At 34.9% G+C, this 22601-nt stretch overlaps 1 protein-coding gene across 4 annotated transcripts in view; it reads right to left on the bottom strand.

Annotated features, from left to right (window-relative positions):
- DIAPH2 (diaphanous related formin 2) overlaps positions 1 to 22601 on the bottom strand; it is an 878028-nt gene that overhangs the window by 604424 nt on the left and 251003 nt on the right. For all 4 annotated transcript variants that reach the window (XM_061179189.1, XM_061179191.1, XM_061179192.1 and 1 more), the window contains 4 exons: positions 11928 to 12038; positions 6682 to 6800; positions 4684 to 4800; positions 1851 to 1969 (listed from right to left, as the gene is read on the bottom strand). In XM_061179189.1, coding sequence (XP_061035172.1) covers positions 1851 to 1969; positions 4684 to 4800; positions 6682 to 6800; positions 11928 to 12038 — 466 coding nt within the window. The remainder of the gene's footprint in view (positions 1 to 1850; positions 1970 to 4683; positions 4801 to 6681; positions 6801 to 11927; positions 12039 to 22601) is intronic.

Here is a 22601-nt window from a genome sequence, read left to right as displayed (position 1 = left end):
GCTACTCAAGACATCTGAGCATAAAATATTAAGGACCACACATATATTTGACTTATCTGAATTTAGAGTTGAGGAAACTGAAGCCTAGAGAAGTTAAATGATTTGTTCACAATCACAGAGATGATACGTGGATGAGGTCATAATGGGTTTTTGATACTGACTACCCTCTCTCACCTGATTCCTTCATGTCTTCCCACCCCAGTGCTCTTGATTAACGGTACACAATCCTAAGTGCCTGGCACACAGTACCCAAAACAAATATCCATAGAACACTGAATCAGTTAGCCAAAATCAACAGTAGCGTATGTGCACCAACTATGGTCCACAATAGATTTTAAGCCAATACAAGTATTTGGAAACAGTCCCTTATAACTCTCTCAACAAATATGAAATAAGCTACTGAGTTTATTAAGCTTAGGGAAAAATATGCAGTGAGGCCAATATTCACATTAATTGCAGGGGCAGGGTACATTGGCACAAGCTTTCTGAAAAGCATTTGGCCTTTCAAAGTTCACACCCTCAGAGGAATCAATCCTAAGGAAATACTGAGAAGAAGCCAAATATTTATATAAAGAATGTTCACAGTAAATTCATTTATAATTATAAAAACCTGAAAACAATCTGTATGTACAATAAGAAAGGACTGGTCAAGATGATTATGGCATTCTATAAAATGGAATATTATATAGACATTCAAAGTCACATTTTGAAGGTTAATATTGAAAAATTCTAATAATATAATGCTCCATGAAAAATCAGCATATAGATATATAGAAGAGGAATAGAGGAGGGTGGGAGATAGAGTGAGAGCAAGAGAGAGAGAGAGAGAGAGAGAGAGATGAAGATGGAGATGAAGATGGAGATCACAAGACGTACTGAGCTGAACAGTGAGTAATGGTGAAATGTACTGAGCTTGAAAAGTGTAATTGGTGGTTTATTTTGTCACTTACATAAGTCTCCAGATTGCCTATGATAAGTGAGCATTAGTTTCACAATCAGATGAGAATAATACATGATAAATAACAAGGAATTCATCTTTGAATATTACTGTGAGTCTTCCCTGGGCTATGGAGTGAAGAATAACATATAACTGGTATTCAACAGCTGTTGTTTCCTACCTTTAAAGACAAAGACAAATGAGTTCATGCTTGAATCGTAGCAATAGTGATTTCGATTAGGTATAAATAAAACTGCTTAACTATAAGGTCATATGGCATAGTATATTTCACAAGAGAGGTTTCACATCATCCATCAGAGATTGTTCCAGAAAGTGTAGCCAGCTACCAGTCTCAGATAATATAAGGTCATTTCCACAACAATCCAAGTAGATGAACATGATCATCTCAAATTCTTTCCCAGCTCTAAGCTCTATGAAAATATAAAGCGATCTACTTTAATAGAATTAAAAGGTCTTAAGTTACTGAAACCAACCTGTATTTCCTTTCTCAGACCTGAACACTAATAACATAGCATTACTAATTAGACCCTGTTGTTCACGTGATTTCTACAAAACCACAAATGTACCAGCATAAATTGAATCAATGGATTTCAGAGTCATGTTTCTAAAAAGCAAGGCATTCACCCCTAATATAATGTTTTTGGTGCGGCATTGACTTTAAACTGAATTCAAGAGTGTTGAAACTTAACAAACAGATTAGTATTTCCAATCACAGAGGCAGAACTCTCGTGATCATCATAACTAATAATTATAGCAAATGAGTCCCCACAGACACAATGACTTACCAGATATTAATAGAGGAAGTTTAGTGAGAGAGCTACACTTAAAAAGTGTCTATTAGACAGAAGAGAGTAAAACACAATCAAATGACATTGAGGGTTATATCACATACCTATCAGATGAGTGAAATCAATGTCTAATCTTTGTCTGTACTTGAAATCTGGGTCCATACCACTGCAGTGCAGCACTATCTGTGAAACACATTCCTCAACTATTTTGTAATACTGTGGCCTGCAAAAGAGAAGAAGTAATCTTGAATACCTTTTCTACCTATACAAATCAATTTTCTTAAGAAGTGATTCTGCATGATAAAGAAAACGAGGTCATTTTCTAGCAGGCTAAAAAACCCTTTTCTAGCCATTACACTCACTCAGGAGGAATATGCCTAAGCTTAAAGATGGGCTGGACGTTATAGTGCAAAACCCATTGTAATATAATCAACTGTGAACACTTAGTGACTTAATACTCTAGTTTGCAGGGATTCATGCTTGTGTTCAAAGATACTTATCAACCTTATCTACTTACTTAAGCTATTGTTCCTGAAGTTAATAAAAACAAATGACTCTTTAGTTCTACATCTATGGATACAGAAATGGTTCTAGGCCTCTCCAAGTTCTCAATTTCAATAAGGAATGAGTACCTTGGCATTACATGGCAAACAATGTATTGAATTTACTGCCACACTTTACTCAAGATAGCTATAACAGCTTTTACAAAACTGGACTCAGCCACTTATGTTACAGACTACTCCAAAGATCTATTTATACACATATTTTAAAAGATCCATTTTATAGACGCATACACACTAAATATGCATGGCGATAGCTTCAATTTGTTGAAAGTGTCAAAGGTTTTGAAACATTTCCTAATTCTGTAATCTATCAAGGTAATTCTGGCCTTAAAAATGACCACTTACATACTTCAAAAATTTTAAAAAGGCATTTTTTGCATTAAAATTCGGGGAAAATTTAGTATTTATCAGCAGCTAATAAATTCAACAGAGAAAAATCAGAAAGAAATACTACTATGGACAAACTATGACATAAACATCCCTAAAATTAGTGTGCTGATAACTAGCCAACCTACTAAAAGTTTGCAAATAAAGCCAAACATATTCTAATTGCTCTTATATGTCTTTTGTCATGGGGCTGATCTCAAGGATAAGAATAAATAGTAATATGTATTACACATCTGAGGCTTTTTCAAGTCATCATCAGGTCTAGGGTAAACAATATTGGATTATAATCAATCTAGTCAATGACTCTGGGTAAACAGGGAAAACACAATGGTTCTCTTTCAGGACAAATTAATTATCCATAAGTAGAATAAAAGTGCTAGTCGCACATCTACCTCACATGGATGTTCTCAGGATGAAAAGGACGTCATGTTAGAACAACTTCTCGTTTATTCAAAGTTACTGAGAAACGGATGGTTTCACACAAATTATTTCCCCAGGTAACTGTGTACCCATGGGCACAGTACCCCTTTAGTTGCCAGCACTTATTTGAGAAAACAACAATCATTTTGGTTGGATTACTATCTTTCCTGCTTAAAAAAAACACAGCATTTAAACATTTTTCTATGTCTCTGTAACATCATGATGCCCATCAGTTATTGCAACTGGCCTGAACTATAAGAGAACTATAATAGTTCTCTATGGACTTTAGAATTGTCATTTTTGTTGTGACTGTACCCGACCCCATGGTAGCCTTCCTTTGCCCTTTAATCAAGCAAGGTTTGAGAAATCAGAGAACCTAGGTTGCTAGAATTTCATGCATATTAGAGTATGAAGAACAACTAAGAGTCTCTTAAACAGTTAAATATAAGATCATGGTCACCAACTTATGGATAATTTCAGTCATTCAGAAACCCTTCTCTAATTTTCTGGTTTTCAGATATATTACCAGAACTACACTCCGAAATTTCTGACTTTATGGATTATTATTATATTCGTTTATTTAGAAGAATTACATTGCTGTGTATAAAGCTGAAATATTAGTATTATTATTTTCTTAGATAAGATCACACCTATTTCTAGATAAATACTATACAAGAGGAATAACAATAGTCTTATTAAAATATACAAGGACTTAAAATGCTTACTAAACAGCAAATGTTATCATTGCTGTTTTTATTATTATTAAACTTCTGAAGGAGGGCTTCCTTCAGCTACCAGGTTCAAAAAAATATCCACATCCACACACCCTGTGCACACTAAAATTAAAGCACTTTTACCACATTACAATATAGTGATACTATCTCTATAGTCTATTGTTCCTACCACCACATTATATAAATTCATGGGAAGTGTGGCAGATACTGCTAGATGTCCTATGATGCCCACTCTTCTCTTTTTCCTTTACTATTTGAACTTTATGTTTACCTGTGTATACTGCTTGCCAGAATAATATTTCCCATTTCCTTTCACTTATTGCTTCATAAAATCATCTCAGAACTTAGTGGTTCAAAACAATAACATAATCTTATTATCCCTCACATTTTTGTGGGTAAGAAATTCAGGAGGAGCCAATCAAGTCCGTTGGCTCAGATCTTACACATGGCTTCAGCCAGCTAGAGAGAGACCTAGAAGAATAGGGTGGACTGAACATAAAAAAAAAAAAAAAAGTACGAGGACTTAAAAGTTCTACCATAGACTCTTCAGAGCTTACTCTGTGCCACAAAAAAAATTCATCATAGGGTCAGTAAAATCTGTTGGGTTCATTGCTACTGAAATGGCATACCTCATTTTTATAAGTATATTCTTCTGTCCCAATTAAAAATAGATTTTGACACCTTTTTAAAAATGTTATCTAGAGTCATCAAACTCTTATACTCCATGCATATATATATATATGCATATACTGTCTAGACCCCACTACATTGTCAATTTTCCTTTAATATCCAATTCAAATTATACAAATTGTACTCTCATAACAGCCTCTTACCTGATATAATAATCATTTCTGATGAGCAAAAAATGTTGTAGAATGGATAATAAGTAATTTTCAGCAGCAGTGTCCTTCAACATGTTATACAGAAGATGGTACACTTCATTCATATCAGTGGAAAGTAAGTAAAGGAAAAAAATCAAAGATTCTTGATAACAGTTTCATTCATAACAAAAGCAGCTTCAGTTTTGAAAACACTGATATATCATTTTGTTTGCATTACTGTTTCTAAACCTTCAACTCCATGTTCCAGTATTTAAAACATTTCCAAAACGAAATTTAATCTATGGATCACTTTAACCTTTTAACAAGTGAAAGAGACTTAGAGTATTTCCAATACCATTTAACCATTAAACGCTTAAATGATCAGCTGTTCATTATATTTTAAAATTCCAGCTTATAGTTGGTACCATTGGAACAGCAATGCCATTAATGAAAATGTTTTTTTCTTGACCTTCCTGTGGTTGTGATGGGAACCTATATTATGCATGCAAGCCAATACTCCTGTCTTTTCACTGCCCACATAAGATAGTAAGGCAAATAAGCATTGTGTGGGCTGCTAAAAGTTCATAAAAAACAGTTTTATTTTATACAGATGAAATACTTACTACATATGAAATCATTACTGTTTGCATTCATTTGTATGTCATTATTTGATAAGGAACTTGAAACATATTTTTCTTAGGATATAAAAAGAGTGGTAGAAGTTTAAATGCTTTTAGTAAACTAGAAAACAGATTTAAAAAATGGATTCACTTTTATAAGAAAAGCGAGGACCTAGAAAAATCGATGTAAAAGAAAAGGAGAAGAGGAGATGTAATTCAGCATCTTAAAAATAACCTGAAATGTCAACGTCTTCTCTGAGATAGAATTAAGTATATGATGGATTACTTCTTAGACCCCATGTAAGAGTGTTGTGTTAAAGTCTCATAAGGTCCTTTCGATGGCTGCGGAATAGATCCAAAAATAGCTTTCTGATGAAGAGAAATTTATATAAAGCAAGATATTTATTAATTGATATAAAAAGCATTTAATATTATGGAGACCACTGTAGACTAGAGTCACTGATGAAGGATAAGAAATTACTAGAAATTATCTCTCATAATAACAAAATTGTTATTCATTGCACTTATCCAGTACTCATGTGTAAGACGCTTTCATAGGAACATTGGAGGAAAAAGTTGAAACACTTGTGCCCTCCATCTCATAGGCACAAAGAAGTGTATATAAATAAGGCAGATGCAAGCAAAGTACTGTAGAGTGAGAAGGAAGATGGAAGAAGACGTTATGGAGAAAAACTCCAGCTCAAAGGTCATTTTGGTTCCAAAGTATTTCCCAATTTCCCCAGAACCCATAAGTAAGAAATTTAATGGGTGTGAAACAAATGGCCAGCAATGCTATGACAACCATCTTTTAGATCTAAAATCATTTTGTATAAAATCATTGCCATAGGAAGATTATATGCTAGTTGTATTTGACTCAAATGCTTCTACTCTAGCATCCTTGTTATAGTCAGACCCTATCACATCTAAACTTTTTTTCCCCCCGCTAAGGAACCAAAATATTTGGATTGAGAATAAGACATCTATTTGAATTGAATGATATCTCTAAATCACTGGAGTACCATTTAATAAACTGAAAAAGCATATTACCTATAGTCACATATGAACTCACTGAGCTTTTCCCCAAAAAAATCCTTATCCATGACGAATACTGCCTTAGGCTCTTGTCTATTCAAGACCACTGAGCAGAGTATACCTATAATGCAGCAAGCCATTGTGCGGATTTCAATACAGTCTATGTAAATCATCAGGACAGTCTGACAATTCTTCAACATGAATCTCAAGGACAGCATCATCGTGAAGTTCTAATATAAATAAATGGATATAAATTGGGCTAGCAGACAAGAATTCTAATAATGGTTCACAAAATCACCCACAAATCCCTTTTTCACAGTACATGCAAAATGATTTCTGTGGTTCGTCAAAAGGATATTCCATTTCTGCTCGAATGTCATTGAGACGGTGTGATAATTCAGTTAGGTCGTCCTCTTTGTTCTCATCAAATACTTTCAACTGAATATCAAGCTCGTCATTCTCTTTTTCTTTCAGATCCTAATATATAAACAGAAAACTTAACAGACGAATAACAGTTTGACAACACCATACTTTGGCAATAAAGGCCTGACACTATTATTCATCTACATACACAGAAGCAATTTCAAATATTGACCCAGGCACTTGGTTTCCTGAAAGAAAGTAAATGTACTCTGTTTTTCTATTTTAAAATGAAAGAACCTCATTGCATTCACCGCATTTCTTTTCATGCTCCAGATTTTGACGATTCACATTAAAAAATTAACAATCACTTTCGCAACGGAAAAAAACTAATTGCTACAAACCCAAATTAAATGCTGTCGCTTTGACTAAACACACTAATCAAAGATCGCAAAAGAACTCATGCAGTTAGAACATTCACATATGCCTCTGGCAAAAAATGCGAATATAGATCAATTGTATTAATGAAGAACAAATGCAAGGATATATTCAAGCACAACAGTCCCAAGTATGGCGTGGAAAGTTGTAAAACAAATTTATTTTAAATGACATTTTGTGATTTTAAAGCAAAAAGGCGTCAGGACTTTTTAATCAAGATGCACAACTAGCCTCCTCCCCCACCTTTTATTTTTGCTTAGCCGAATCACAAAATACCAACTTGGGCATCAAAGACCTGTTTTTGTAATACATTATAAGCACATGCATTACAAACCTCTGATAATTTTCAAAATCATAGTATAAACAAAATCTTTGGAAGCATGCCACACTAGAGATTGTTGGGCTTAATATATATCACCTGGAATATCTTTTAATATGTGTCCATTAAGTTGCCGCTTTCAAAACCCAAATCGATAATCACAACTGTGGATGCTCAAGGGTGATACCAAAAGAGGGACTAGGATGTTCAGAGCTGAGCTTGAACTCTAAAAGGAAATGCAAGCACGGTGTACTTCAAATTAGGTCGATAAAACAAACTCGGATCCATTTTTTTGTCTCTATTTTTATTCAATAGGACGATTTTAAATGGAGATGCAACGGCTATTACTGAAGCCAAACACAAATTTATGCAATTTCTAGGTGTTCTTTTTCTAACATTCACATACATAATAATTTACTTACAGAGCATATGAAAATATTAATATGTTTCTATATAATTGCTTATAAAATACATAACAAATACATGTATTTAAACTTAGTTTCCTCCTGAGTAATAATTTGTTTTAGGTCTAACTTTCCACTTTGAAGGGGAATGAAGAAATTTATTGGAATGTAAAGTTATCTAACATTGGTGAGTTATATTATCAGGTGATTTCTGAACTCTATTCAGAAAAGAGCAGGAGCCAGACATACCTAATATGCTGGTCATTGCAGAAAAAACCTTTAATACATTTTATAATATGCAATTTTTCCTTATTCTTATGTCACAAGATATTCTTTCTTAGATGTTCACTATCAGACTTTAACACATTCAAATATGTTTGAAAAATAGAAAAAACAAGTTAATTAAATACTGTCATTTAATCAGCATCAGAACTTTACAAAACATGGGCTCAACCTTCATAATTAAAATATTTTCAGTGAAAATAACTGGTTAAATGTTTATTTCAGTTTTTAATTAGGACAACACATTATTTATATAATATATATGGTATGTGAACATGTACAGCACAATATAAAAATATAGATATGTATAAATGAAATATCTCATAAATAGTGTTCATTAATAATGCTCCGTTAAAATATATATGCATATCTACATACACACACATATATAAAAAACTTCCTTTCATTCAAATGTCAAACCTTGAAAGGTATATTCAAAAATTCTTGATAAAATAAACATTTAATGAATTAATAAAAGTTTCATATAGCACAAATGTGACAGATACCCCATTGAAAAAAGGGAAATGCATCACTGAAGTTTATATTTTAAATGAAGAATGGCATAAAATTACTGAATTACACTATTAATAATTACGTGAAATACTGTAAATATGTTTCAGTTATTTTTTAAACAGATTTGCTGTACAGATACGGAATATTTTCAGCAGATTCTCTAAAACATATAATTAAGTCTCTATAATATGGTGTACTTCAAAGGAAATCAAAGTCCATTACCAGTACATGACTGATTACCAGTCAAGCAATCAAAATTGAGTCTTCAAAAGAGTAAGAAAGGGTTTGTCGGTCTTTTAAAAGAGGTTAAGAATGCCTGCTGCCTACAGACACAATTTCTTACTATCTTGTTCCTTCACATATCTGACTTATCTAATATTTTCTTAATTTATTTAACTAACTAAAAGGCAGATGGAGAAAACTTCACAAGAAATCAATGTAAGTTAACTACAGAGAAAATACTATTTTAAAAATCACTATATAGTGTTTAATAACTCATTTGTCCCAAATTACTAAAGCAAATTTATGAAAAGTAAATTTTCCATGTAAGTGAAATATAAACTCTCTTTAAACATCGTAATTTATCTATAGAGACAGGGCAAATTTTGAAAATAAATTTCTACAGAATGTAATTAAAATAACTGTCCTTGTCTTGAGGATTCTAATAATTATATGAAACAAAAGTTTCACTCTACTACAATGATGGTCTCAGGGATTACTGAAATACTAAGAACTATTAAGAACTATTCTTCCCCAACACCTAACGATTCCACATAGGTATAATTTTTGATCCATGTACCAACAATTTATATTAGCCCTAGCCACGTCTAATTTGCTGCTTTGAATATGATATATTCCAGAAAATTAGGAAGCTCCTCCTGTTAGAACAGTGTATAAAATAAGAGTAAATAGGATAAAAGCCAGGATATTAAAGACTCATCTATGAATATATTATTAGGCTTCCATGCATGTGTAAAAGATGTTTGATATTACTATAAATTCTAGTGGTTGAAATGTAAATATTTAGTAAATTAGATAGCTAGACAGCAGTTGACATGTTAGGTACATCTAGTATACATTAAAGCATGACCATTCTGACTTTTGCTCCAAATTGTGATAATAAAACTACAAGGACAACAGCAACAGTAGTGAAATGTATGGTATTAAGGGAAGGACCTCTAATCTCAGGGTCTATCTGCCTAGATTCTGATTCTCATATTGTATATCAGAAATACCTGGGGAGGATTATTTTCTTTCAAACCAAACATCTCTGCCCTAGCCCCAATAAGATTTTGATAGACTCTCCTTAGGGGGACATGCCCAACTTCTTGAGAACCAGAGCCCTATTTAGCCATATTTCACTCCATTGTCACAGGAAGAAAAAGAAATTGAGAATCCTTGTAAGTTCTATTCCAAAACTTTAAGAGGCAGAAACATGACACTTCTCACTTTCCTCTTGCTGAAGGATCCCTGAGATCTAAGAATCAGGGCATACTGAAGAGATGTGATAGTTAAAGAAAAATCTAACTGGAAGCATAAGTTAAGAGGTACAGGGTACCGCAAGAGGCTTTATATACAGCTATAGGGCCAATGCGAAAGTGTAGCTAAGAAACACTGATGCAAAATCTTAGCTGTCAATGTAACCAAAGGAAAAATACCATGAGACCACTGAACCCAGCAGAAACGAGCACACCCTGGCAAACGTGCAAAAGGTAAGGACAAGAGCTACTGTGCATACCCTTTCTGAAAAGATGAGGACTTAAATAAATTGAGAGTCACAGTTTTCTTGACCAGCCATTCAGTAGCATAAGGTAGAAAATGAATGTTTAATTATAAGTAGACACAGGGAAATGAAAGCTGGAAGAGACAGCAACAACTAAGGCAGAAAAACATGGCATATTAGTAAATGAGTAGAGGATCTTCAGGAGCCCCTGAGGCCAACAAGTGTCCAAAGACATGAGTACTCTCCCAGAAACAGAGGACTAGCTCCGAGAGGACAAGGATGGAAACACTGAGTAGGCAACTCAAAAGCACACTATAATGAGGACTGTAATATTACCTCTAGCTACATAAGACCACAGACTTTTCATGAGGAGAGATTTGTGACAAAACAAGAATAAGTGTGTTACATACACTATAACTAGTGAATGTGCCTAAGTTAACTGCATATTGAACCTTTATTCGGGTCACTTAAGATGATGCTTTGATTCACTGCAACCAATTCCTTGCTTTTTAAAGTCATGGATGAAAGAACCATTCAAAGTGGAATTGACATAGAAATTTCTAAAACCGCACAGACCCAATCATATATCTTATTAAAATGGGTTTCAATAGACCCAATTGTATATTTTATGATGATGAGTTTCAACCACTTTCAGTTAAGACTGTCAGAAGACAAGTTACAGATGCATGCTACACGCTAATCCCTCACCAGGAAATATCCCTGATTTTGGTATTTCTAATACCCTAGGAATACCTTATATACACGCTCATTGACATTTGTTTTATTTTGTTTTTTCTTTCCTCAGTCCTTTTATTCCCCACCCCTACATTTACTTCTTGTTTATCAGGTATGGTCTAAGTAGCTTAAATAAAGAAACTAGTGAGATTTTACTTGTCTCCTTTAAAAATGCCATGGTCTTGAACAAAATCCTTCTTTAGTTAACATACTAAGTAAAGTATAAAGTCATGGTAGTTGTATTTCTATTTATAGAATAAGTGTGCTCATTTATCTTAGAACAAGCCTATAAAGTTATTTCAAAAATGTTTTTAACAGTATCACAATTAGCGCAGATATCCACACTCAATTTAAGAAATAAAATTGTTTTTCTTTAGAAAAGTTGCTACGGAATTATAACAAGAATACCATCCTTATGTTATGTGTCTAGAATATACTAATCAAAATTTTATGCATACTTATGCTGAATATAAAGGAAATCAATCTAAGTTATCAAAGAGGAAAGCAAAAAAATTTTAATGAACAATTGAAACGGCAAAAAAATAGCAGTCTTTTATGTTCTCAGTATTCAAAGTCAAAGAAAAGTTCCCTTTCGACTTCAAGAAGACCAAAAAAGCCATCATTTCTGGACATATCATTAGCTGAATTCCGAATCATCAGTTGTATGTAGAGACTAACACTACTGCAATATCAAAAAGCTTACAAAATGTCCAGTGCTTTACAAAAGGAAACGGCAAGGCACATTTATTTACTTTGCTGAAAGTACTTTTGTCTAAAGAGAGAAAAACATTAAAGTTCATAAGCATAATAAACATGCACATTCCACTTACTGGTAACATTGTTTTTAGTCCTGAACGAAGGAATTCATTCCTTAAATGTATTCGAAAATCAAGCTCATAAGGAGATGTGACAAGGGCATTTATAAACTGCATGCAGGCCACCTGCAATTAGAAAGTAAACTTTGTTAAAAAAAAGTTTTTTTAAATTAAAGAAATACTTAATGCATTCAGATAATTTTTTTCCATTTACTAAAGGAATACATACATATATTATGAAATATATCAAGAAATGCAAATGTTTATATAAGTATAATGATTATGACTTTACAGTAGAAACAAAAAAATTAACAGTAGAGTTTCTAATGTCCAGAGAAATTCTAACGAAGATATGATGGTTGGTCAAGTACTGCTATGCTTTGCTAAACAATATGAAGGAATATTAAACTTTCTCTGAGAAACTCCAAGTTCCAACAGTGTGGATATAGAGTCCTTTAAGAAGATCATGAAATGTATCTTTCATATCCAGCTGTCCTCAGAGGGCACTTGGCCTCAATTCTATATGGTTATAAACACTTTTCTAAAATAAATCAAACAAAGCTATAAAAGTACCCTGATGTTAAACAGGGAACAGTGATAACTTAGAGATATTATTACACTGAGTTACACTCTCTCCATTCTATTATTGGATAGATTTGCACAAAATATAGAGTATTGAACTATATGAATAAGATGAATTAATTTACTATATAAAAAAATGAATGCAAGTGAATTAAGATCAACTAGAAGGCACTATGACACAAATACTAATGTGCATTGCATGATAACGTAAATGTAAGAGCTTGTTTCCAAGTAAAGGTGATTCATTACTTAGACTGACGCTGGAAAATGGGTTTTGGTTTTCTTCTGTTATTGAGGTTCCCTATTATAAAAGAGGAGGGAGTTATTTTCTGGTAATTGCAAGCTAGGAGAGTGTCAACCAAATGCTAACTGCCAAGTGTTCCAAAGATTATTCCTCATTTTTGGAAAATGCTGCTCACGTCTAAGGCAATTGGCTAATAGTTTAAGTGAAGAGCTGCACGTTGAAATTGATTATTTTTAAAGTATGCAATGAGTGTAGTGTTCAAAGAGCTGACTGCAAGGGGACCACTGGAAAATACCAGATTTAGTAAATATGTTAAGTATATATAGAAAGGGGCACAAATATATCAATAGTTAGTATGGAAAAACACATCAGCAAAAGAAAAATATTTCAAATGTATTTTGACTTGACCTTATCCAGACCTGTTATTATGATAGTGATTTTTTTCAAGTAGAGACAAATATTAAAAGCTATATTGCTTTTATTGTTATATCTTTATCTTATGCATTTAAGCTGTTTTGGGGGAGATTAGCCTATCTAGCTCACATCCAGGTTCAAAAATCAAAAGTTGCATGCATTAAAAGGGATTATCGAGGTTGTCTCTAACATTACTAGCTATCTAAATGATAATTGAACAATGTACTCCAATTCTTATGAATGCTCAAATGTCAAGCTAAATCACTTAGACATCTGACTAAGTATTTGCCATTGACTTGGCATTACCTCAAAAGTCATATCAGATAAGTTATTATGATGCTTATGCGTTAATGGGTTACTTAACCTTCCTGTTTACAGTAAGAAAATGTTTAAGTCTTCATATAGTTTCAGTAGGCTGGAATATAAGTTTGCACAGCATATGAGTCCATAGGTATATTATGACTGTATTTGCATGAATGATTCTTGTTATGTTACAACTCTGACCTGACCGAACAAGCCAAAATACATGTCCAATCCAAAATTAATAGAGAGAAAAGTTGCCATCTGCTAGGATTGTTTTTGCCAGAAGAAATTCTAGCTTAATGGCTTGTATTAATACCCTACAAGCAAAGAGAACATTTCCATAAGAAACAAGTTAATGAGTCTTGGAATTGTACCTTTATACAATAAAAGAATTTGGATCAGGAAATTATAAAAATAGTAAAAGCCAAAAAAATTAATGAATGTAACATCAAAATAATTTTACATTTAATAATATAAATGTTGCAACGCTTTTAAATACTCACTTAACACACAATGTATGAATATATAACTAAATGCTAAAAAAAGAAGTTACATCCATTGACTATAGTAAAAAATAGCACACACTTTGAAGTCAGTAGTTTAAACAGGTAACAGCACTGGTTTATCAATGTACTATTTATTGTTTATCAAATTCTAATAGATATTTAATTACTTACAAATAGCATAAGATGAATATTCATACTATCATGTCATTTTCCAACATAATCTGCTAAAGCAATGCTCTTTAATAGGAATATTTACATTGTATGAATGTGGAGAACAAAAAAAATCATCTTAATTATCTCCATTCCTTTATACTACTACACAATTACTGCCCTTTTCAGAAGATAGGAACAAAATCAATCCAATTGTCACTATTTACAAAGTTAAATTTTTTAAATGTAATCAGTTTAAAGGGCAGAATATATTATTATTTAATTATAAATATGAAATACCCATTGTGTGGATTCTGAATTCATAGCTAAATACAAACCCCCAAACTATTATCATCATTAATATGCTGTATTAGTTTTTGTTACCAGACAATTTAGGAGCTTTACATAATTCACCATCTAATCTCATCCTCACAAAAACCATGAAATAAGTGTTACTATTATCCTTATTTCACAGATGATGAAGCTGAGGCTCAAAGCAGATAAATAACTTATACAAGGTGACACAGCAAGGAGGAAATTCATGATTCTAAACATATCACTTTACTCCAAATATAGTATAATTTCCAGCACATTCCAGATGCCTTATAAACTCCATTCCTAGATTAACAAAACAAAATATTTTAAGGATGGGTAAGATAATAAAATTTAACTAGTGCATCATGTTTAAAATATTGGGAATACCTAGCTTTGAAACTACAGGCTAATTAGAAAAACATATAATTATTTTAATATGCTGTCTAGTATATAAAATGGTTATGTTATGGTTATCAAGTATACCTCAATAAAAATAAAGTGGTTATCATAATACATAATGGAATGTGAAAGGAAGAAAGAAAGAAAGAAAGAAAGGAAGGAAGAAAGAAAGAAAGGAAGAAAGAAAGAAAGAAAGAAAAGGAAGAGAGAGGAAGAGAGAGAGGGAGAGAGGGAGGGGGGAAGGGAGGAAGGGAGATAGAAAATGGTTTCTGGAATGTGTTACATTCCACTTTATATATATCCTGACCAGTGACCTATGGACAGCATCCCATCATCCAAAACAATGGCCTCTCCTTTACTTCCTGCCACCCTACTCCCTCCACTCCCTATTCAGCATAGATGTGCATGCAAATACACACATCACATACACACACACACACACACACACACACACACACGAGCATGCTGTTCAATACAGAGCCACTGACTACAATTTAAATTTAGCTTAATTATAATTAAATAAAATTTAAAATGCTGTTGCTCAGTTTCATTAGTTACAGTTCAAGTGTTCAACAGCCACATGTGGCTAGTGGCTGCCATATTGGACAGCACAGATATAGGAGACTGCAGAAAGTTTGACTGAATAGCACTGCACTGGACACTTTAAAAAGGATTCTGGCCTAATATCTAAAACCTAAGCTCCAAAGCAGTATAAAATTCATTTCTGAATAATGGAACTTTCAAAATTGGCATGTTCGACTTCCAAGTATATAAATCTTTAAGAGCATGATTGAACGATATTGTCCTCTTACAATGAAAAATCAATCTACTTTCAAAAAACAAAAATCCAACTCCAGAGATAGAAAATAAAGAATTACGGGATTTGAAAGCTAGAAAGAACATAAAATACTCTGGTCCAATATCCTCATTTAAAGATAAGGAAACTGAAAACCTAGGAAGATTAGATGATTTGCCCAAGACTGTATAGCTAATAATAAAACACAAAGATTGGATTTGAACTCAGGCCTCATGACTTTTAGTCTTGGAATCTTTCTACCACACTATAATGCACAAATCAGGCATTGCTGAATACCATTCTTCCCTGTACTGGAAAGAAAACAAGTGCCTTTAAATAGAAATCACAGAGTCCACTAGCCAGATTTCATCTGTTGCTTAGTTTCTTTATAATGTATCTAAGGTTCAAAATGGTCTGCCATATTTATTTGATTTAAATTCAGCTTCCATGAGAATTAAAATCCAAAAATAATAGGAAGTCTGAATTTTCTCCATTATTGATAAACATACTAGGCTAGAACCACGATTCTGATTTTTAACCAGTAAAAAAAGTTTCTGTATTTGCAATGCTATTAAATGATCTCCCTATATTATATGGAGAATTTTACATGATATCTATATAACCCATTTAACAAACGCATAAACATGTAGATAAAAACCACCAACTTTGCACATGTGAGAAAGCATCCAATAATTTCTGCCATGCATAATTATACTAAACTGAATTACTATCAATTTTTCTATAACATTATGATCCTTCCTTTACCATAATAGTATACATTCTTTGTATAATAATCACCTACATTCTTTAGTCACAGGGTGCTATTGTCTTCATCCTGGGGTGTGGGGTGTGGTATAGAGAGTGAAATATCACAAAATAAATTTCAAGCTTCCTAAAGATATGGCTCTGTATTTGTTTAGGGTTTTCTTTGTAACCCCTAACTGCCGCCAATAAAATGTTTAAAATATAATGGGTGAATAGTCATTAAATGTTTCAATTTTTATTGACATAAGATATATTACTACAAAAAGAAATTGCATTAGTTTCTTAAGTGATAGAGAGGGAAAATATTTAAACATAAAATATCTTCACAAAATTCCTGGGAAAATGCTAGAACCTTTTATTTACTGTAACTCACCAGCTTTGAAAACTACACAAACATCTATTGTTTGATCACAATTCATAGAGCTATGTAGTACAATAATTGCCAACTCTAGGACATTCTCAGACAGATTATCCATATTGCCATTAGCTGTGACAAATTGTGCTTTTAAAATGTTATTGACACTGTCACACATTGACCTTATTAAGTACTTTCTTGACACTAACAAGGTCTTTCTTTATCCCAGCCCAGCGGGAGTTAGGAAAAAAGATGGTTTGAGTCAAAATAAGTACCAATGAAGAAAGATACAAACGTACAGAGAAAGTTATTAAGTCATAAAATGGAGGATTCCAGGCACGGCATTGCCATGTACAAAGGTATGGAGGCAGAGAGATGAAATAACATAAAATGTTCAGGAAACTGGGTACAGTATGACTGGATCAAAAACTATATGTAGAAGAGTGACGGAATATGAGGTTAGAGACAAAGCGATAGTTAGATGATGAAGTATTGATATTTTGTGTGGACTAGCATTAGACTTCACTCCTAGTGGCTATGGGAAGATGTTACAGGATTTTAAGCAGTGATGTAACAAGAATGGCATTTCAGAAGTATAACTTTGTGGAAAATGATTTAAAAGGGGCTGGAAGGAAGGGTAGAAGATATTTAAGAGTCCAGGGAAATGAGAAAACATTGAGATGTGACAACGTCCTGAAACAAAGGAGTGGCGGGTGTGGGGGGTAGATACTATTATACTAAGGAAGGAAAGTACAGCACTAAGGCAGTAGAATTGGTAGGATTTGGTGACTGAGGGAATGGTGGATGGAGAAAGAGTATATTCGAAAATGACTATTATGTTTCTCGATTATGCTACTTGGTGGACAATGCTAAGGTTAACCAGGAATGGGCAAACAAGAGAAAGGCAGGCCTGGAAGACCATCAAGATGGCAGAGGAGTAAGACATGAAGATCACCTTCCTCCCCACAAATACATCAGAAATACATCTACATGTGGAACAACTCCTCCAGAAGACCTACGAACGCTGGCAGAAGACCTCAGACCTCCCAAAAGGCAAGAAACTCCCCACGTAACTGGGTAGGGCAAAAGAAAAAAGAAAAAAGAAGAAACAGAGACAAAAGAATAGGGACGGGACCTGCGCCAGTGGGAGGGAGCTGTGAAGGAGGAAAGGTTTCCACACACTAGGAAGCCCCTTCGCGGGCGGAGACTGCGGGTGGCAGAGGGGGGAAGCTTCGGAGCCACGGAGGAGAGCGCAGCCACAGGGGTGCGGAGGGCAAAGCGGAGAGATTCCCGCACAGAGGATCGGTGTGCCGACCAGCACTCACCAGCCCGAGAGGCTTGTATGCTCACCCACTGGGACAGGTGGGGGCTAGCAGCTGAGGCTCGGGCTTCGGAGGTCGGATGCCAGGGAGAGGGCTGGGGTTGGCTGTGTGAACACAGCCTGAAGGGGGCTAGTGCGCCACAGCTAGCCGGGAGGGAGTCCGGGGAAAAGTTTGAACCCACCGAACAGGCAAGAGACCATTGTTTCGGGGTGCGCGAGGAGAGGGGATTCAGAGCATAGCCTAAACGACCTCCAGAGATGGGTGTGAGCTGCGGCTATCAGCGCAGACCCCACAGACGGGCATGAAGTGCTAAGGCTGCTGCTGTAGCCACCAAGAATCCTATGTGCAAGCACAGGTCACTCTCCACACCTCCGCTCCCAGGAGCCTGTGCAGCCCACCACTGCCAGGGTCCCGTGATCCAGGGACAACTTCCCCGGGAGAACACACGGCACGCCTCAGGCTGTTGCAACGTCACACCGACCTCTGCCACCACAGGCTTGCCCCGCATTCTCTACCCCTCCCTCGAACTGGCCTGAGTGAGCCAGATCCCCCTAATCGGCTGCTACTTTAACCCTGTCCTCACTGGGCGGGGAACAGATGCCCTCAGGCAACCTACACACAGAGGCGGGGCCAAATCCAAAGTTGAACCCCAGGAGCTATGAGAACAAAGAAGAGAAAGGGAAATCTCTCCATGCTGCCTCAGGAGCAGCAGATTAAATCCCCACAATGAACTTCATATACCCAGCATCTCTGGAATTCCTAAATAGACAATGAATCATCCCAAAATTGAGGCGGTGGACTTTGGGAGCAACCGTAGACTTGGGGCTTGCTTCCTGCATCTAATTTATTCCTGGCTTTATGTTTATCTTAGTTTAGTATTTAGAGTTTATTATTATTGGTAGATTTGTTTATTGATTTTTTTACTCTCTTTCTTTTTCGTTTTTTTATATATGGATATATATATTTTTTCCCTTTTTCTCTTTTTGTGACTGTGTATGTGTATGCTTCTTTCTGTAATTTTGTCTGTAAAGCTCTGCTTTTACCATTTGTGCTAGGGTTCTGCCTGTCGGTTTCTTTTTTTTTGGTATAGTTTTTAGTGCTTGATATCATTGGTGGATTTGTTTGTTGGTTTGGTTGCTCTCTTCTTTCTTTTTTTTTCACTTTTTAATTTTTAATAATTTTTTTTTATTTTTTAAGTTTACTTTATTTTATTTATTTATTTATTTATTTATTTCATGCTTCTTTTATCCCTTTTCTTCTGAGCCGTGTGGCTGACAGGGTCTTTGTGCCCTGGCCAGGTGTCAGGCCTGTGCCTCTGAGGTGGGAGAGCCGAGTTCAGACATTGGTCCACCAGAGACCTCGTGGCTCCATGTAATATCAAATGGCATAAGCCCTCCCAGAGATCTCCATCTCAACACTAAGACCCAGCTCCACTCAATGACCAGCAAGCTACATTTCTGGACACCCTATGCCAAACAACTAGCAAGACAGGAACACAACCCCACTCATTAGCAGAGAGGCTGCCTAAAATCATTATAAGGGCACAGACACCCCAAAACACACCACTGGACACAGTCCTGCCCAGCAGAAAGACAAGATCCAGCCTCATCCACCAGAATACAGGCACCAGTCCCCTCCACCAGGAAGCCTACACAATCCACTGAACCAATCTTACCCACTGGGGGCAGATACCAAAAACAACGGGAACTATGAACCTGCAGCCTGTGAAAAGGAGACCCCAAACACAGTAAGTTAAGCAAAATGAGAAGCCAGAGAAACACACAGCAGAGGAAGGAGCAAGGTGAAAACCCACCAGACCAAACAAATGAAGAGGAAATAGGCAGTCCACCTGAAAAAGAATTCAGAGTAATGATAGGAAAGATGATCCAAAATTTTGGAAATAGAAACAAGAAAATGCAAGAAACATTTAACAAGGACCTAGAAGAACTGAAGAGCAAACAAACAATGATGAACAACAAAATAAATGAAATGAAAAATTCTCTAGAAGGAATCAATAGCAGAATAACTGAGGCAGAAGAACGGATAAGTGACCTGGAAGATAAAATAGTGGAAATAACTACCTCAGAGCAGAATAAAGAAAAAAGAATTGAGGACAGTCTCAGAGACCTCTGGGACAACATTAAACACACCAACATTCGAATTACAGGGGTCCCAGAGAAAAAGAGAAAAAGAAAAGGACTGAGAAAATACTTGAAGAGATTATAGTTGAAAACTTCCCTAATATGGGAAAGGAAATAGTCAATCAAGTCCAGGAAGCACAGAGAGTCCCATACAGGATAAATCCAAGGAGAAACAGGCCAAGACATATATTAATCAAACTATCAAAAATTAAATACAAAGAACAAATATTAAAAGCAGCAAGGGAAAATCAACAAATAACATACAAGGGAATCCCCATAAGGTTAAGAGCTGACCTTTCAGCAGAAACTCTGCAAGCCAGAAGGGAGTGGTAGGACATATTTAAAGTGATGAAAGGGAAAAACCTACAACCAAGATTACTCTACACAGCAAGGATCTCATTCACATTCAATGGAGAAAGTAAAACCTTGACAGACAAGCAAAAGCTAAGAGAATTCAGCACCACCAAACCAGCTTTACAACTAATGCAACTTCTCTAGGCAGAAAACACAAAAGAAGGAAAAGTCCTACAATAACAAACCCAAAACAGTTAAGAAAATGGTAATAGGAACATACATATTGATAACTACCTTAAATGTAAATGGATTAAATGCTCCCACCAAAAGACACAGACTGGCTGAATGGATACAAAAACAAGACCCATATATATGCTGTCTACAAGAGACCCACTTCAGACCTAGGGACACATACAGACTGAAAGTGAGGGGATGGAAAAAGATATTCCATGCAAATGGAAATCAAAAGAAAGCTGGAGTAGCAATTCTCATATCAGACAAAATAGACTTTAAAATAAAGACTATTACAAGAGACAAAGAAGGACACTACATAATGATCTAGGGATCAATCCAAGAAGAAGATATAACAATTGTAAATATTTATACACCCAACATAGAAGCACCTCAATACATAAGGCAAATGCTAACAGCCATAAAAGGGGAAATTGACAGTAACACAACCATAGTAGGGGACTTTAACATTCCACTTTCACTGATGGACAGATCATCCAAAATGAAAATAAATAAGGAAACAAAAGCTTTAAATGACACATTAAACAAGATGGACTTAATTGATATTTATATGACATTCCATCCAAAAACAACAGAATACTCTTTCTTCTCAAGTGCTCATGGAACATTCTCCAGCATACATCATATCAAATGGTCACAAATCAAGCCTTGGTAAATGTAAGAAAATTGAAATTGTATCAAGTATCTTTCCCGACAACAACACTGAGACCAGATATCAATTACAGGAAAAAAACTTTAAAAAATACAAACACATAAAGGCTAAACAATACGTTACTAAATAACCAAGAGGTCACTGAAGAAATCCAAGAAGAAATCAAAAAATACCTTGAAACAAATGACAGTGAAAACACAACGACCCAAAACCTATGGGATGCAGCAAAAGCAGTTCTAAGAGGGAAATTTATAACAATACAATCCTACCTCAAGAAAAAAGAAACAACTCAAATAAACAACCTAACCTTACATATAAAGCAATTAGAGAAAGAAGAACAAAAAAACCCCAAAGTTAGCAGAAGGAAAGAAATCATAAAGATCAGATCAGAAATAAATGAAAAAGAAATGAAGGAAACAGTAGCAAAAATCAATAAAACTAAAAGCTGGTTCTTTGAGAAGATAAACAAAATTGATAAACCATTAGCCAGACTCATCAAGAAAAAAAGGGAGAAGACTCAAATCAACAGAACTAGAAATGAAAAAGGAGAAGTAACAACTGACACTGCAGAAATACAAAGGATCATGAGAGATTACTACAAACAGCTATATGCCAATAAAATGGAAAACCTGGAAGAAATGGACAAATTCTTAGAAAAGCACAACCTTCTGAGACTGAACCAGGAAGAAATAAAAATTATAAACAGACCAATCACAAGCACTGAAATTGAAACTCTCATTAAAAATCTTCCCACAAACAGAAGCCCAGGACCAGATGGCTTCACAGGTGAATTCTATCAAACATTTACAGAAGAGCTAACACCTACTGTTCTCAAACTCTTCCAAAATATAGCAGAGGGAGGAACACTCCCTAACTCATTCTATGAGGACAACATCACCCTGATACCAAAACCAGACAAAGATGTCACAAAGAAAGAAAACTATAGGCCAATATCACGGATGAACATAGATGCAAAAATCCTCAACAAAATACTAGCAAACAGAATCCAACAGCACATTAAAAGGATCATACACCATGATCAAGTGGGGTTTATCCCAGGAATGCAAGGATTCTTCAATATATGCAAATCAATCAATATGACACACCATATTAACAAATTAAAGGAGAAAACCCATATGATCATCTCAACAGATGCAGAAAAAGCTTTCAACAAAATTCAACACCCATTTATGATAAAA

Source organism: Eubalaena glacialis, chromosome X (genome assembly GCF_028564815.1).
Source record: "Eubalaena glacialis isolate mEubGla1 chromosome X, mEubGla1.1.hap2.+ XY, whole genome shotgun sequence".
NCBI classification, from domain to species: domain Eukaryota; kingdom Metazoa; phylum Chordata; class Mammalia; order Artiodactyla; family Balaenidae; genus Eubalaena; species Eubalaena glacialis.
The sequence above is the reverse complement of the archived record's forward strand: the minus strand, read 5'-3'. Positions and strand labels throughout refer to the sequence as shown.